Below are 15,851 nucleotides of genomic sequence, written 5' to 3' on the forward strand. Positions count from 1 at the left end.
AGCTTTCACCTAGCATGCATGGGGCCTTGGGTTGATCCTTAGAAACATCAAAAATAAAATATAAAATAGAAGAACAAGGGATAATGTACAATGTCCATCTGCCTAAGAGCAGAGAGCACAGTTGGGGAGGCTAGGAAGCTTACTCATGCAGATTAATATCATTATTTTCCTTTGCTCTATAATCAGTTAACTAAGTACACAGAGTATCTCACTCTACTATCTCAGTTCACATTTTTATTTACATAATCCTTGTCATCATTATTCCCATTAAAAAAATGGGAGAACTGAGAGTCAAGAAAAGCCAATTAAAAAAAGATCCATAAATAGAAAACATGATCTGCTGGCTTGATAGTATGCCTCAAAGTACCCTTCAAGAAATGCATGGATACAGTTTTTGAAAAATATGACTCCCTTTGACTCTTAAAAATGGTACCATCTTCCAGTCTATCTTTTTGGAAGACACTTGACCAACAGATACTTTAACTACATACTTTAAGTTGGCACCAAAATACTGGTTACCATGAGACCATCATCAGAAACTATGCATGTTTGACAGTTTTTAAACATACAAAAATGGCAATTTCATAGAAGCCATCCTAATACAAGTTTCTTAGCAGGAGCTATAAAAGATGTAGACACATTATTCTTTCAGATGGGCCACTATGGACAAATTTCATCCCTATGACAATATGTTAATGATTAAGAATATAAGACTTTGATTAAATAGTTACATTTGAGATCTATGGGCAACTGAAATTCTTAGTTTCAAGCTAATCTTCTCATGTTATAGTTAACATAAAAAATAATCTTTATGATCAATATCTAGCCTAAGAAATACTCTAACTACGTAAGAGCAACTGCTAATTAACACTGCATACCAAACAACTTAAAAAAAAAAAAAACCCACTCCTTTAACATTTCCTTTTAAGTACTGACAATATTAGCTGACACTAGTATGAGATTTTACAGCTTTATATACAGCTCTGAGGAATATCTTAAACTGAATGAGAACACAACTTACAAGGTAAAAGTTGCTTCCTCAACTAAGCTTTTTAGAGAAAGCTTCCTGCTATGTACAAATGCATACTGTGCATGTCATTTCTAATGTTTACAACGACCCTGAAAGTCAAGTTCTAAGCAACTCATGTTATAAAGAAATTAAAGTGTAGAAAAATTACCTGAGACCACAAAGTCATCAAGTGGAAAAACTAGGAGTAAAACCCAAATGTACTTCTCTTTTCCATATCAACTCTGATGCAAAAAGTTAAGATTTACCTGAAGTTTTCCCTTCAGGCTGTGGCTGCTGAGTACCCATTGGTGCAGGCTGAAGCCCTTGAGTGTTGATTGGGGCTGCTGAGTGGATTCCCTGGGTGCCAATTGGTGCTGGCTGTATCCCTGGTGTCCCAATGGGGGCTGGCTGGATACCCTGTGTACTGATGGGTGCTGGCTGGATCCCTTGGAGATGTCGAGCATGTGATGCATCCACTGTCATCAACTGCATGGGGTTTAAGTGGACAGTAGATGCTACACCAACTCCAGTCTGAGCTGTGATGGCAGAGTTTGGAGCCTGAGCTGAAACTAAAAATGATGCAAAAGGTGACTACAAGAAGGTTAGGATTGAACCAGGGGCACTTTTACCATTGAGCTACATCTTCAGTCCTTTTTTATTTTTTTATGTTGAGATAGGGTCTCCCTAAGTTGCTGAGGCTGGGCTCAAACTTGCAATCCTCCTGCCTTAGCCTCTCTGGTTTCTGAAATTATAGGTATATGCCACCATGCCCAGCAGAAGGTTAGCTTTGATCAGACACAGTCCATAAAGGTTGAAAAACACTAAAATAAGAATTTTTTTACTATAGATATAAGTGATTGGTTTATAAAAATAATACTATTTTTTACACAAAACTATGTAATTTTCTATGTATAATACATAAAACTAGGTTCTGGCAACTTTCATTTTTTTAAAACTTTCTATAATCTATTATGATCTTTCTGTGAATTATAAGAAATAGGTTGTAAACAACATCAAAGTGCAGTAGTAATTCCAGCGACTTGGGAGGCTGAGGCAGGAGGATCACAAGTTCAAAGCCAGCCTCAGCAACTTAGTGAGACCCTGTTTCAAAATAAACCATTTTTTAAAAAAGGGCTGGGGATGCGGTTCAGTGGTTAAGCACCCCTAGGTTCAATCCCTGATAACCCCCTGACCCCGCAAAAAATCAGCCATTCAATTCCAAATATTAGCTAGGTAACTGTGCTAAATAATATAAAACTTTTAAAATAAACCCATGGGTCCAAGGTGAAGAACTTTTGCTTCAAATATTAAGATCACAGACATTTCTGAAATACAATATTTAGAATTTCAAATAGCTTATGGAGAGAAAACAAGCAAGTGTCATTTTCCTACAATGCAAATCTCATCTACTATGTATATTAAAACAGAACAAAAACATCCCTGAAAGCAAAAAAGAAGAGATTTCACACTATTCAAGGAGAGAAACAACTACAAAATGACAACTCTTTTCAGTCATCAGAACAACTGAGAGATTTCTGAATACATTCAATACCATACAATGTTTGAAATTTTTGATCAGCATCATCCAATGGAAATATAGTCATGTAATTTTAAAATTTTCCAGTACTACATTAAAAGGTAAAAACAGATCAAATTTTAATAAAGATAAATTTATTTAATCCAATGTATCCAAAATATTGTCATTTCAAATGTAATTACCATAAAGTCATTCATATTTTTATATATATACATATATATATATGTGTAATCTAAATATGTATTGAAATCCAGGGTATATTTTATTCTTAAAGCACATCTCAATTCAGACACTAAGTATTTATCAAAATACTTAATCTATATTTCTATTTTATAAAGTATATGATCAAAAAAGTAGTTTCACCTTGCTAAGTTGTTACAAACATATTTGAAACTCCTTTAATTGTAATTAAATTTAAAAATTTTAGTTTTTTATTTATATTAGCTTCTTTTAAGTTCTCACGGCCATATGTGGCTTTGGTTGTTATATTGAACCATGGGGCATATCTATAATCTGGACAACAAGGTTTTTGAGGACCAATGTAAGCTATCTCACAGGAAAATATTATATAAACCCAAATTTAAGGATTATTTTTCTTAAATTAGAAAAATACCCCACTATTTACAAATCAGGTTGGACTAAAATTTAAAACACAACAGGTATTTCACAAAACAAGAGAAAACCTCCCAAAATACAGCTTTTATACATTATAACTGTACTCTATTTTAAGGTGTAGCAAAAGTTGTTAAAGTGATTACTTTCAGGGTGGGATAAAACTATGCAGATATCACTAATAAGTGAAACAACCCTTTCATAGATCACAAAGGTGGTGATCTATGCAACTTCATATTTTAGACTTCTCTGAATCTGGAAATACAAGCTAGAATACAAATTCCATCTAGAAATACCCCCTAACCAATTTCTCTCTCACTGCTGGAAAAAATAAAAATGTGAAAAGTCATCTTAAAAGTAGGGCTCATACCTGGGTACTGTCGGATAGTGGACACAGAACTGGTGATTGGTGTGTAGGTATGTGCAGCCAGTGGGTATGCAGAGGGTGGATAAGTTGGCAAAAAGTACTGGAACTGAACAGGAACTGATGGTCTAGAGATACAGTACAGACCATATTAAACAAAACTGTTATTTTCTTCTTTACCTTTAAATTATCCTATCCCTCCCAATCCTGCTGACCCTCTTCCTTCCTAACCAGCTTCTCCCAAATTGTGGTTCCAAACTCCAAGATCAAGGGATATATACTAAGATAGTGTAAGCTTTTATAAAATACGTAGTTACTGTAAAGACCTACATCAATTAAATGTAAAAACACAGATAATATTTTATGAATGATTCTTGAGGATAACAATTACCAAAACTGCCTCACAAAAACTCAGTAATCACAATTCTTCCCTGTTCAATGCCACTTGAAAGATACTAAGCTCAGGGTTGTTTTTTTTTTTTTTTTGATGTTTGTTTTTTTTTTGAATATTTATTTTTTAGTTTTAGGTGGACACAACATCTTTATTTTATTTTTATGTGGTGCTGAGAATTGAACCCATTGCCTCACACATGCTAGGCGAGCATGCCACCACTTGAGCCACATCCCCAGCCCTTCTGGTAAAATTTAACACATATACATGAAACAGATAATCTTAACCTCATACAAACTGACCCAGAGACCAGAAAAAAAGAAATGAGATTTAACCTCCCCTGCTACCACTTGGTCCTGGGGATTAATGTCAGGGCCTTCCACATGCTATGCAAGTGCTTTACCACAGAACTCCATTTCCAGCGTTTTTTAATTTTATTTTGAGACAGGGTCTCACTAAGTTGCCCAGACTAGCCTCCAACTTGGCAATACTTCTGCCGCAGTTTCCTGAGAGCTGAGAATATAGGCAATGCCATCACACCCAGTTCTAACTTTTTTTTTTGAACTTAATATAGCCTTGACACTAAAATTTGACAGGGAGAGTACAAAAAATATTATAAATCAATTTCACTCCTTACAATGATGCAAAAACTCTTAAATTAAACGGAATTAAGTACTATATAAAATCAAATACACTGTGGTTAAATTAGGTTTATCACAGAAAATTGGAATTAGACATTTGGGTTTTTATTCATGCTTTCAATCTTAAAAAGTCCAAAGAGAACAATCATTTGAAATAGTTGCAAAATATTTACAAAAAATATATGATAGCAGCTATACAAATTCATAACAGAAATGCCAAAGAAAATAGGATTTTTTTTCAAATTAAAAATGGTATCTAACAAAATCTATAGTGAATTTTCAGGAGAATTTCCATTCAAGTTAAAAATAAGACAACAAGGCTCACCATCTTACCTTCTCAGTTTATAAAATTTTTCTCATACTCTCCTTGTCAAATTTTAGTATCAAGGCTATATTAAAGTTCATTGTACTGGATGCTTCTAACCAATGTAACAAGATTAAAAAAAACATCTTTATAGAAAACTGGAAACAGATTGTCTTGGGTACCCACAAAAAACTGCTCTTACTTGTAAATGAAATAAATATCTACTTAGAGGATCTAAAAGAATCTATAAACTTTTAGAGCTAAAAGGAGTATGTAGCAAGGTGGATGAACACAAGATCAATGTATTAAAACTTATATGTAATCCTATAAACACTAAAAATAAAATAACAAGATGTAAAAATCACCCAGTTCTGAAATGACTATGTACACTCACCGTAGGAGAAGGAAACAACAAATACAGAATGTGGGAAGGAATGTAGTTAAACTGGAGGTATCAGCATACATTCAAATGGTTAAAAAAATGTTACTTCCTACTTTTGCCTAACAATAGGGCCTAGAAGAAATATCAACCCTTAGGCAAAAGCAAAGATGATGCCTGGATGTTGGTTTCAAAATGATAAAGGGCTCCTTTGAAAAAACAGCAGATTCCAGGACTCAGTAAGACTTGGAATAACTTGTAGTAGAAAATGAAGAAGAGCTAGACTGGAGACATGGTGAAACCTACCTAAGAAGTCTAAAGGGATCTCAAGGGCCAAACTGGAGATCATTTGAGCACCAATATTGATGATGGCAATGGATTATACTAATGAATAAAACAAATCCATAAGCCCACATTGATTTTAAAAAATAAAATACTCAAATAAATATAGTAGATAGAAACTTTCTTAATATGAAAATGCCAACTAATAAATATGGAGGAAATGATACTTTGAATAAGTATATTTTGCAACTATCATATTGATAATTAATTTGAGCAGGAATTATCAAGCCTAAAATTATTGGGTGAAAATTTCCTGGAGAACAGGAATATTTATGGTCTCAAAGTATTTTCATACAGATTATTTGCTTACAGTAGGAAAAAACAATGGTAAGTCATCTTCATTGAGTTAATATAATCAATAATGGGACAAACAGCCTAAACTCTCGAATGATGTAATAATGGTGAGAACACATCTCTTAAGTGATAATTCCTCCAAAACAGGTATAACCTGAATCTAACCATGAAGAAACAATGTAACAAAACCAAACTGAAGGATATTTTAACAAAACAACTGGCTTATGTATAGTTTTAAAAAAATGTCAATGTAGGAAGGAGAACAGAAAGCTAAAGAATTATTCCAGAAATCTGTAACTATCGTTAAAAAAGAGACTGTGTTGTTTTAGGAGTTACAAATGGAGGCACCTTGGATAAAGGGTCACAATCCTGCAACCCTTACTCTCAGAATGACTCTAAATACACACACACACACACACACACACACACACACCCATCAAACAAAGAATGGCTTAATAAAAATAACACATTTTCCTGTGAACACTAAAAAAGAAATTATACCATGTGTTATTTTCAGGGGAAAAATTTGAAAATATGAACATATGCCTTATTTTCTGGGACATTTTAGTGAAATATCAAAAACAATTAATGACACAATGGGGCAAGCTAACTGGCCCACTGCCTCCTACCTGTTGTCACTTCGGGTTTCCATAGCCACAGGATTTGGAGAGGCCCGATGTCCTGAAATGGGTATTAGGCTACTCCTTTCTGCAGGGTAATCAGGCTGGATTCGAGGAGAAGTGTGTGTGATCTGCTGAGGTACCACCTTAGCTACAAATAGTAAAAGTCAATTATATTACTACTCATATACTCTTACTGGTATGCCAAAATATTTTTGCTAGCAGCAAACTTATAATGCAGTTATAAGGTGGGATGTTTAGTTTTAATCAAAATAAAAATTAAAGATGACTACAAGAGAGTCAAGTGAATTATTTTAATAATTCACTAATATATTCATACTACTATCTGTTAAAAAGGGTTAATAATTTAAAAAATTAGCAACCAGGTCTTCTTCTCTCAACCTGGCTTCTTTTTAAAAAAAAAATTGGTACCAGGGATTGAATTCAAGGGTACTTAACAACTGAGCCACATGCCCAGCTCTTTTTAAAAAATTTTAATTTTGAGACAGGGTCTCACTACATTGCTTACAGTCTTGCTCAAGTTGCTGAGGCTGATTTGGAACCTGTGATCCTCCTGCCTCAGTCACCTGAGCTGGTGGGATTACAGGTGTGCAACCAACTGGCTTCTTGGAGACCCCACTTTTTTTTTGCAAAAAGTTTTTAAAGAAGTAAACTCTTTAAAAAAGAAAATCAATGAAATATTGAACACAAAAATGGCAAAGAACTTAAAATTCTACTTTGGAATCAGTCTTTTTTTCTCCTATGACCCAACACATTCCTTTAGTAACAATGGTTAAATTCAAGAATTAATCTCATCTGGCGAAAACAAGTAAAATGTGGAAAACTCCACTTACGTGATTTTAATATATTCTGTAGAACCCTAACCTGGAAATTAATGCTTTGTGGTTATATCAGGTTTCCCCTCTCAAATGAGAAATCTTTTTAGAGGAATTCTATTATGATGTAACAAATATTTGAATTACTATATAAGAGCGCAAAACTAGAACATAAAACTGATGAAACTTAAGAAAGTACATATTCACGTCCTCTGGTACTTTAGGTGAGTTTATTTCCAGCATAATCTCTTAGGAAAGCACAGGGACACTAGTAAGAACCAACTTCTTAAAAACAATTCTTCACATTGTGGGTGTCAAGAGGAAGCCGGACACCTCCAATTTTACTTTACCCAGACCAGTAAAGAAAGATACAATGTGAGAAAGACCAGCAGTGCAGCATTATCTCTGCTAAAGGCCTGACGTGGTGTTCAGCACATATTTTAGGGCTGGCATGGCCTGCCTACATAAAGAGGAGTGGAAATCTCTGGGTCCCTATCATTATTCCAGGAAAGTGTCTTCTAAGTTACCAAGGAGACCAGGAAGCTGTTGCCTATCTCATTTATATAGTAAGAAAGACCTAGCAAGAGGGGAAGTCATACCTCTATGTCAGATTACCAGACTTCTGACAGTTCAGTATGTCAGTGTGTCCTCTTCACTAAAAGCAAGTCTTCTAAAATCATATTATATTAAAAATAGGGAAGATGTCTCATATCTTTGGAACACACTCACTATTACTGAACCAAAACAGAGAAAACTCTGGCAACATGAGTCAGAGAGACAGCTACATTTTCTGCCTGCTAGGCCACAGCCTCTGCTTTGGATATGGTAGTAGAGACATATCAGCCTGTATGACAGGCGACAGACATTGGCAAAGTGTGGTCTGTGAGCCAATCCAGCTTGCTGTTTCTATATGGTCTGTGAGCTAAGAATGGGTTTAGATTTTTAAACAGTTGAGGGGGAGGATATTTCATGACATGTGAAAGTAATATGAAATTCAAATTTCTCTGTCCATGAGTAAAGTCTTACTGGAATACAGTCAAACACTCATTTGTTTTTATATGGTCGTCCATGGCTGCTGTGACACAGACCTACATAGCCTACAAAGCCTAGAATATTTACCATCTGGTCTTAGAAAAGGTTTGATAATTCCTGCTCTTGATGACTCAAATTTAGTTGCCAGAATGTTTCAAAGACTTTTAAAATATTCATAGTATTCTCATATTTAAAACAAGGAATAAACATGGTCTAAAATAAATTATAGGATGATCATGAAATATCATGGGTTAGTACTCAGATGACAACTGAGAGTGATCAATTTGAGGCTTAATGCTCTTCCCATAGTTGCATCACCCAAAGATTTTTTTTTCCTGAACAGTCTATGGAAGTGTACAGGTTTTTAAATTCAGATCTTGCTTTTCCTATTTTTCTTTTCTGACTATGTCAAAGTTGACTTATTTCTATATGAAGTACATATAAGAGGTACAGTTTGATAAGAAAGGCATTCAAAACCAGTTAAAGTTAAAACTTTCAGTACTTGAAGATCACTATCCTCTTTTTTTCTCCTACCATCAATGCCAGATCTGTATGACAAATAATATTCTAAGTCAAATTCAGTGTTGCTTTTAAGATCAGAAATTAAAAACAATAACCAAAAATAATACTAGCCTTGGACATGAAGGCCTGGACAAAGGGGCTGAAAATTTCCTCATAGGCTTCTGTGTGAAGGTCACACAGCACTTACCGACTGGGATGTTTGAGGTGGTCACAGCAGTCGCGTGGGATGAATGGGAGGGCATTGTCATGGTAACAATTGTACTTGTGGGAGCTTGTGTGTGTGACACAGATCCTAAAATGAGGGAAAAAAGGAAACTCTTTAACAATGGCCTCTCTGCACATATTAGAGATTCTTAAAAACCTTGGAAAAGGTCTTGAAAAGTTGTGAGAATTTTTCTAGCCTGTTGTTTTCCTCTGAAGGTGACAAATGAAAAATTCAATCACCCCTTATGTCCCTTTTATCCCTGGCAGGAAGGAGAGCAGGGCAACTGACTTACCGGCCGTGGTTGCTGAAGGAAGGGTGTTGGTTGCCAAAATAGGTGCTACTGTTGCTGCGGCCACCGGTGTGCCAGTACTGAAGATGGTTTTCTGTGGGGGGAACCCCGCAACACAGTTATAAACAAGAACATTTCCCATTCCATTCAGTCCAAAAGTAATCATTGCTCTCATACTGACAGGTCCTCAGAAAGCTGTGCATGACTCTGGGTTTATCCCACAAAGTACACAGGTGATTCTTCACCTCTGGTTTTACCTGAGCCATCGTATGAAGCTGCTGTTTTGGCGTCCCTAATGCAGGGTGAGATGGTAGTGTGATTCTTGTTGTCACATCCCGTGACTGAGCAGGACGCTGAATACTAATTGCTGCAGATGGTGGATGCTGGATAGACAAAGTGGGCCGACTGAAAAGACAGAAAAGATATTATGTGATTTATAACTAGTGCACAGACACAGTGCAGGCAGTCAAGGTCATTTACTATCTCATACAGATTACAGTCACAAATTGTATCTTTTCATAGGTCTATGAAGTCCACAGTTAAACCAATATTTGGCTTTTAAGTCATACCAGTGAAGTAAATGGTCCACTGAGTTTCTCTCCTCAAACTGCCATAGACCTATTTTGAAAGATATTAATATATACCACAAATTGAGTAAATTAAGCCATAGTTATGAAGTAGTTAATCAACACTCCATACTATTTTATGAGTGTGGTACAGGGGAATCAAACCCAGAGCCTTGGTAGACAAGGAATCTATCACTGAGTTACACCCCAGCCTTATATAACAAACTTAAGTAAGCATTATTATAATGATTACACTTTACTCTGGAAAAATCTAAAGACATACAATAAGATTCTCACATGAATTTCTGACAAGTGTTCCAAGAAAGATTACAGGCAATCACAATTAACAACATTTAAACCTGACTCCTGAAGCATTGTCCTTCCCCTTAAACTTGTATCATACTTTACCAGATGGAAGGACATTCTTAAAATGACATGAAGTTCCAGTTACAATTGACTAATGATTGAAAGGGATAACAACACAGACAGCATGCCAATTGGTTGATAGTAAGGAACAGAAATTGCAACAATGGCAAGAAAACTTGACAATATAACAACACTGTCGTCTCAAATCAGAGGGAAAAATGGACTATTTAATAAATGGTGTTGGGAAGACTATGAAGCCATTTGGAAATGATAAATTTGTATCCCTACCTCACAAGTATGCTAGGATGATTACTAAAAGAATTAAAGATTTAAGACAACTAAGAAATGTATATGAAGAAATGATGGGAGACTTCTTTAAAATCCCGGAGAGAGGGAAGCTTTCTTTATGTTAAAAGCTTTCGGAGTTGAGGATGTGGCTCAGTGGTAGAGATCTTGCCTAGCATGCATGAGGTCCTGGATTCAATCTTTAACACTGGGAAGAAAACAAACACAAAAACTTACAAAGTCCAAAAGCTACAAAAGAAAATATTAATAAATCTGACTATGTGAACAAACAAGCAAACCTCCTATACATGGCAAAACACACTATTAAGCAAAGACAAAAGAGTAATCTTCCTAATAAACTATAAGGTCCTAGAAATCAACAAGAAAAAAAGGAAAAGAGAAGCAAAAGTATGAACAGCCAGTTCAAGAAAGAAAGAAAGAAAGAAAGCGTTCCTTAAGAAAAAATCTTCATTCTCTCTTTTTGTTGAGACAAGGTCTCACTATTTGCCCAGGCTGGCCTTGAACTCCTGAGCTCAAGCAATCCTTCAGCCTCAACCTCTCGTAGCTGGCACTACAAGTGTGTGCCACTGTGCCTAACTCACTCTCATTCTTAAAGAGAGAAATTCAAGGTAAAATACACTGAGATAGCATTGCTCACTGCTCACCTATTGGATTTTTTAAGAATGTAGAAGAAGGGTACACTGGTATAAACCCTAAGAAAGGCAATCAGATGGTAGATATCAAAATTACAATTGCATATACCCTCTGTTCACATGCATAATGAAACAACTATAAGGTTATTCACTGTGATATTATCTATGATAGTAAAGAACTGGAGACAACCTCAAATCCATTTATACAAGGGATCACTATATTGCTACTAAAAAAGTGATGGCACCCTTCCGATATGTTATATGGAAAAAAGTAAAAAGGAATATATGAATTAAACATTCTTCTGGGTAAATAAGATAAAAATAAGACCGCATTTGAATCTGAATAGATTTGCATAAAGAGATACTAAGAGGATATTCAAAAAGCTATTAACAGGTTGCCTTAGAAAGGTAAAAGGCTCTCTCAGATCTTTGCTTCCAAGATGAAAAAAAGAAAAATGGAACAATGGTTGTGCCCAAAGGGCCACATCCACACAGAGCCTATGTGTGGATGCACCCAATGTGTACTCAAGGACAAAGTCTTCACAACAAGGTAATTAGAAATCATTCTTGTAAAGTCTAGAAGCTCAGACACCCTTACCCCAATTTATACTTGCTAGTGTTGCTTAAGACTACTGAAGTCCATGGAAGAAGCAGAGTCCTTAAGGACTAAAGAAAAAACTGTCCTCTGGGTAAAAAAAATAAAATGGAAATTATACTAAAAGAAGGAAAAAGGCAAAGAAACAGGTTCTTGATAGATGGAGGACAGAGGAGAGAGTAACTCCTTACTACATGCCTTTTTATGCTTTTATATTTTGGAACCATGTAAATGAGCGAAGGGGCTTGGGGTGGGGGGAAGCGGTAGTAATATGTGACTCAGCAGTAGAACACTCGCCTAACAGGCACAAGACCTGGGTTATATCCAGTTGTGCAAAAGCATAGCACACATCATTTGTGATGAAGCACACCTGTAATTCCAGAGATGTGGGAGACTGGGTAGGAAGAGAGCAGGTTTGAAGCTAGCCTCAGCAACTTAGTGAGACTCTGTCTCAAAACAAAACAAAAGGGCTGGCACCCCTGGATTCAATCTCCAGTAGCACACCAAAATATAAAATAAAACAAAATAAAAGAAATAAGGCACATACAATTATGTACAATACATGATACTTGAAAACAACAACTATTAAAGATTTATGTGTTTGCTATACTTTTTATTGTTAGAGGACACTCCTACTAATTAAAACTGTTTACCGTAAAAGTTGTCATTTTACATGGATAGCAGTCTCATACATCTAATGTTTACTGTTTCTTAACTGTATCAAGAAGTGATGCTGAGTGAGTGACCAATCATCTAGGTTTATGTCAATATACTCTGATATTCGTACAATGATGAAATTGTTTAACAATGAGTTTCTGAGAGCATTTCTTCATTATTAAGCAATGCATGACCATATCATTACAAACATTCAACAGCATATGCAAATATGAAAGAATAAGTTAGGAATCCTATATACTGATTTGGAGTCAACTCCAGAATGTACTGCTATATGGTAAGATTTTTGTATATAAGATGAAAAAAGCAAATAGTTACATTAATGTCTTTAAGGAAATAAGGGTTTTTTTGTTGTTGTTGTTGGTGTTTTAGTGCAAGGAAAAAGATACACAAATATAAATTCTAAAAAAGCAAGAAAAAAATGTGATATTAAGTTTCAATTGAAAATGCTACTCCAAAGAAAGAGCCTCAAAGCAATGACACCCAAGAAGTAATGAGTACTCCTAGCACCCAGAACTTGGGTTCCAACTACTATTCTTCACCCAAAGGAACCAAGAGCTTGTAGAAATGGCTGATTTCAAGACAAAAGAAGTACTCAAAAACTACTGAGTAATCAAAAAGGACATTCAGGCCAGCTCAGAAGGGTTACCACAGCCAAATTCAAGGAACTGTGAGAAAAAGAAAGAGACTCTTAAGACACACTGAATAAATGTAACATCCATGAGTTCATGGTGTGACAACCTCAAATACCACAAAATAAGGTTACACAGCTACAAAATGCTCCTTAATCTGTTGGCTTAATCTTATATTTCTTCTAGTAATCAATTTTTTTTAAAGCACCCTGAAAGGCAACCCAATTTCGTCACCTGACATTTACAGAAAATTTCCAACTTGATTTCCAACAAGTGGACTTATGATCATCTTCTGATGTTCAGCTGAGTCCTTATCTGACTTTAGAGTAAGGACAAGAGGACTATAGGCAGAGACTACTAGTTTGGTATTTTCTCCTCTCACAGAAAAAGAATTGAGTTTCCATTTTGACAAAATTAGGAGACACCTGAAATCTTAAACCTCAGAATGGACAGCAGAACTGGCAAAGGAAGTGAAAACTAAACAGGAATACAGGAGCAAAGGAACAGAGAATTTCTAGAGTTATAATTTCAGGGATTAAAATCCATCAAAGTATAATTCTTTGAAGTAAGGAACATACTCTGACACAGGAAAACAAATTCTTTTGTTTGTACCGCTGGGAACAGAGCTGGTAGTGAAGTAGAACATGGACCAATTCCAAGGGTTAAGAAGCAAAGAATATAAGGTTGAGCCAGGAATTGCATAGATAGATGAGTAAGACAGACAGTGTGCAATGAAACCCAGGAGAGAAGCTTTTCTGTTTTGAGTGGTCTATCTTCACTGGCAGGAGAGGTGCTCTCAAAAACACAAACACAGGACATTAAGTCAGTCAGGAACATTTCTCCTAACCCAGTATATAGCCCAGGCTACAGGAACCAATGACAAATAACTGATTCAAAATACAAAAAATCTAATCAAAGACGAGAACTCAAAAGGGAACCAGGATAGTAACTTTTAAATAAGTGCTCTAAGGAAAAAAAAAAAAGGTGGAAAGAAATGGGAAACATACTAGAAAGGATTTTACTAGGCAGATGAAAATTGTGCCAGGAATTTTAAAACTTAATGAAATAACTGTTCCTATGAAATGAAAATACAAAGATATAAAAGCACACTGGAAGTGATGACAAGACAACAAAAAGAGACAAAATAAATGAGTTCAAAAGAAACAAGACGATTGTTCAGCCACTTAAAGAATGAAGGCAAAATTAAGAGTAAAATATAAGAGAGCAGGCTGAAAATGCAGAAAGGGAATCACTGGCACAATTTAAAGAGAAAAAGTAGTCTAAAAGGATTAGATAAGAAAGGCATACAAAAAGATTCCACATACCATAATTGTTCCTCTCCAATAGGTCAGAACAGAATGAATACATAAAACAATAATTCAAGGAAATTTTCTGTACAGTTTTATGTTACAGATTAAAAAGGCACACCATATTTCAAAACAAACCATACACAATGGTCACCACAAAACATATCTTAATTAAGTTGCTGAAACTCAAAGATAAGGACTCTTGGGCAAGCAAACAGAAAGATCAAGGTCTTTTTTGGGGTTAGAAAATAGATCAGGTTGGCTGCAGACTTCTCAACAGCATTACCCTGCTCTAGGGGTTGGGAAAAAATACCTGTAAAGTACTCAAGGAAAGTACATAGAAACAACAAAAAAATTATACTAGTCAACTACCAGTTAAGTGTAAAGACATCTGGGAAATGATTCTGAGCATGTGAAAATTTAAACTATCAGTCCTTTAAGATAAGGTCGTTTAGGGACTGGGGTATGTGTAGTTCTGTGGTAGAGTGCATGCTTCGCATGTACGAGACCATGAATTTGATTCCTAGGAAACACACATACACACACACACAAAAAGATGACTGCTTTTTGAAGAAAATAATAAAGAACATATATTATTTAACCAAGTGACAAATGAATAGAAAGGAAAAGCCAAAGAACTGGCATGCAGGATTGAATTACTTAACATTCAATAAAACTTACCTTAAATTTTTCTGGAATTTTACTTCTTTTAGAAGTAAAATAAACTACTTCTTTTTGTATACCTGGAACCAATGTCATTACATTGGTTTATTTGGCCTTTGAGAATTGGTAGAATTTTACTCAACCACCTGGGCCTATTGCTTTTCTGGGAGACAATACTTTGAATTCTTTGTTCTATTTCTTCCATAAAAATTGGTCTGTTTAAACTTGCTATCTACAGAATTCAGAGAACTAGATATTAGAAACTTATGATAATTACAGATATAAGTAGAAAAAAATCAAATAATCACTAGGGTTTGTCTGTGTAATTTACTAACACATCTCCTGTGCACACAGAGTTCCTATAGTATTTGTTGTCTAAGGGAATACTGAACACTCATTTGGCAAAATTCAAGGTCCACTTTTTATTGAAGCACTCAATACATGGGAGAAGATATTTTGATAACTCGTTTAAAAACAAAAACAAAAAAAAACCCAACCCTAACTGGGCAATGGTACCTCTGGCCTACAGTCCCAAACTACTCAGGAGTCTAAGGCCAGAGGATCACCTGAGCCCAAATTTCAGACCAGCCTGGGCAACAAAGTGAAACCCCAGTTCAAAATAAATAATCCCCTAAAACTATTTTTAAATACACTTTTTTTTGGTAGATGGACACAATACCTTTATTTTATTTAATTTTTTTAACTCTTTTTGTGGTGCTGCGGGTTGAACCC

General features: G+C 35.4%; 1 protein-coding gene across 5 annotated transcripts in view; it reads right to left on the reverse strand.

Annotated features, from left to right (window-relative positions):
- Sap130 (Sin3A associated protein 130) overlaps positions 1-15,851 on the reverse strand; it is a 75,474-nt gene that overhangs the window by 39,427 nt on the left and 20,196 nt on the right. For all 5 annotated transcript variants that reach the window (XM_077798268.1, XM_026389022.2, XM_077798273.1 and 2 more), the window contains 6 exons: positions 9,635-9,782; positions 9,381-9,471; positions 9,071-9,175; positions 6,503-6,644; positions 3,529-3,650; positions 1,276-1,578 (listed from right to left, as the gene is read on the reverse strand). In XM_077798268.1, coding sequence (XP_077654394.1) covers positions 1,276-1,578; positions 3,529-3,650; positions 6,503-6,644; positions 9,071-9,175; positions 9,381-9,471; positions 9,635-9,782 — 911 coding nt within the window. The remainder of the gene's footprint in view (positions 1-1,275; positions 1,579-3,528; positions 3,651-6,502; positions 6,645-9,070; positions 9,176-9,380; positions 9,472-9,634; positions 9,783-15,851) is intronic.

The sequence above is a fragment of the Urocitellus parryii genome, chromosome 1, assembly GCF_045843805.1.
Source record: "Urocitellus parryii isolate mUroPar1 chromosome 1, mUroPar1.hap1, whole genome shotgun sequence".
Taxonomy (NCBI): domain Eukaryota; kingdom Metazoa; phylum Chordata; class Mammalia; order Rodentia; family Sciuridae; genus Urocitellus; species Urocitellus parryii.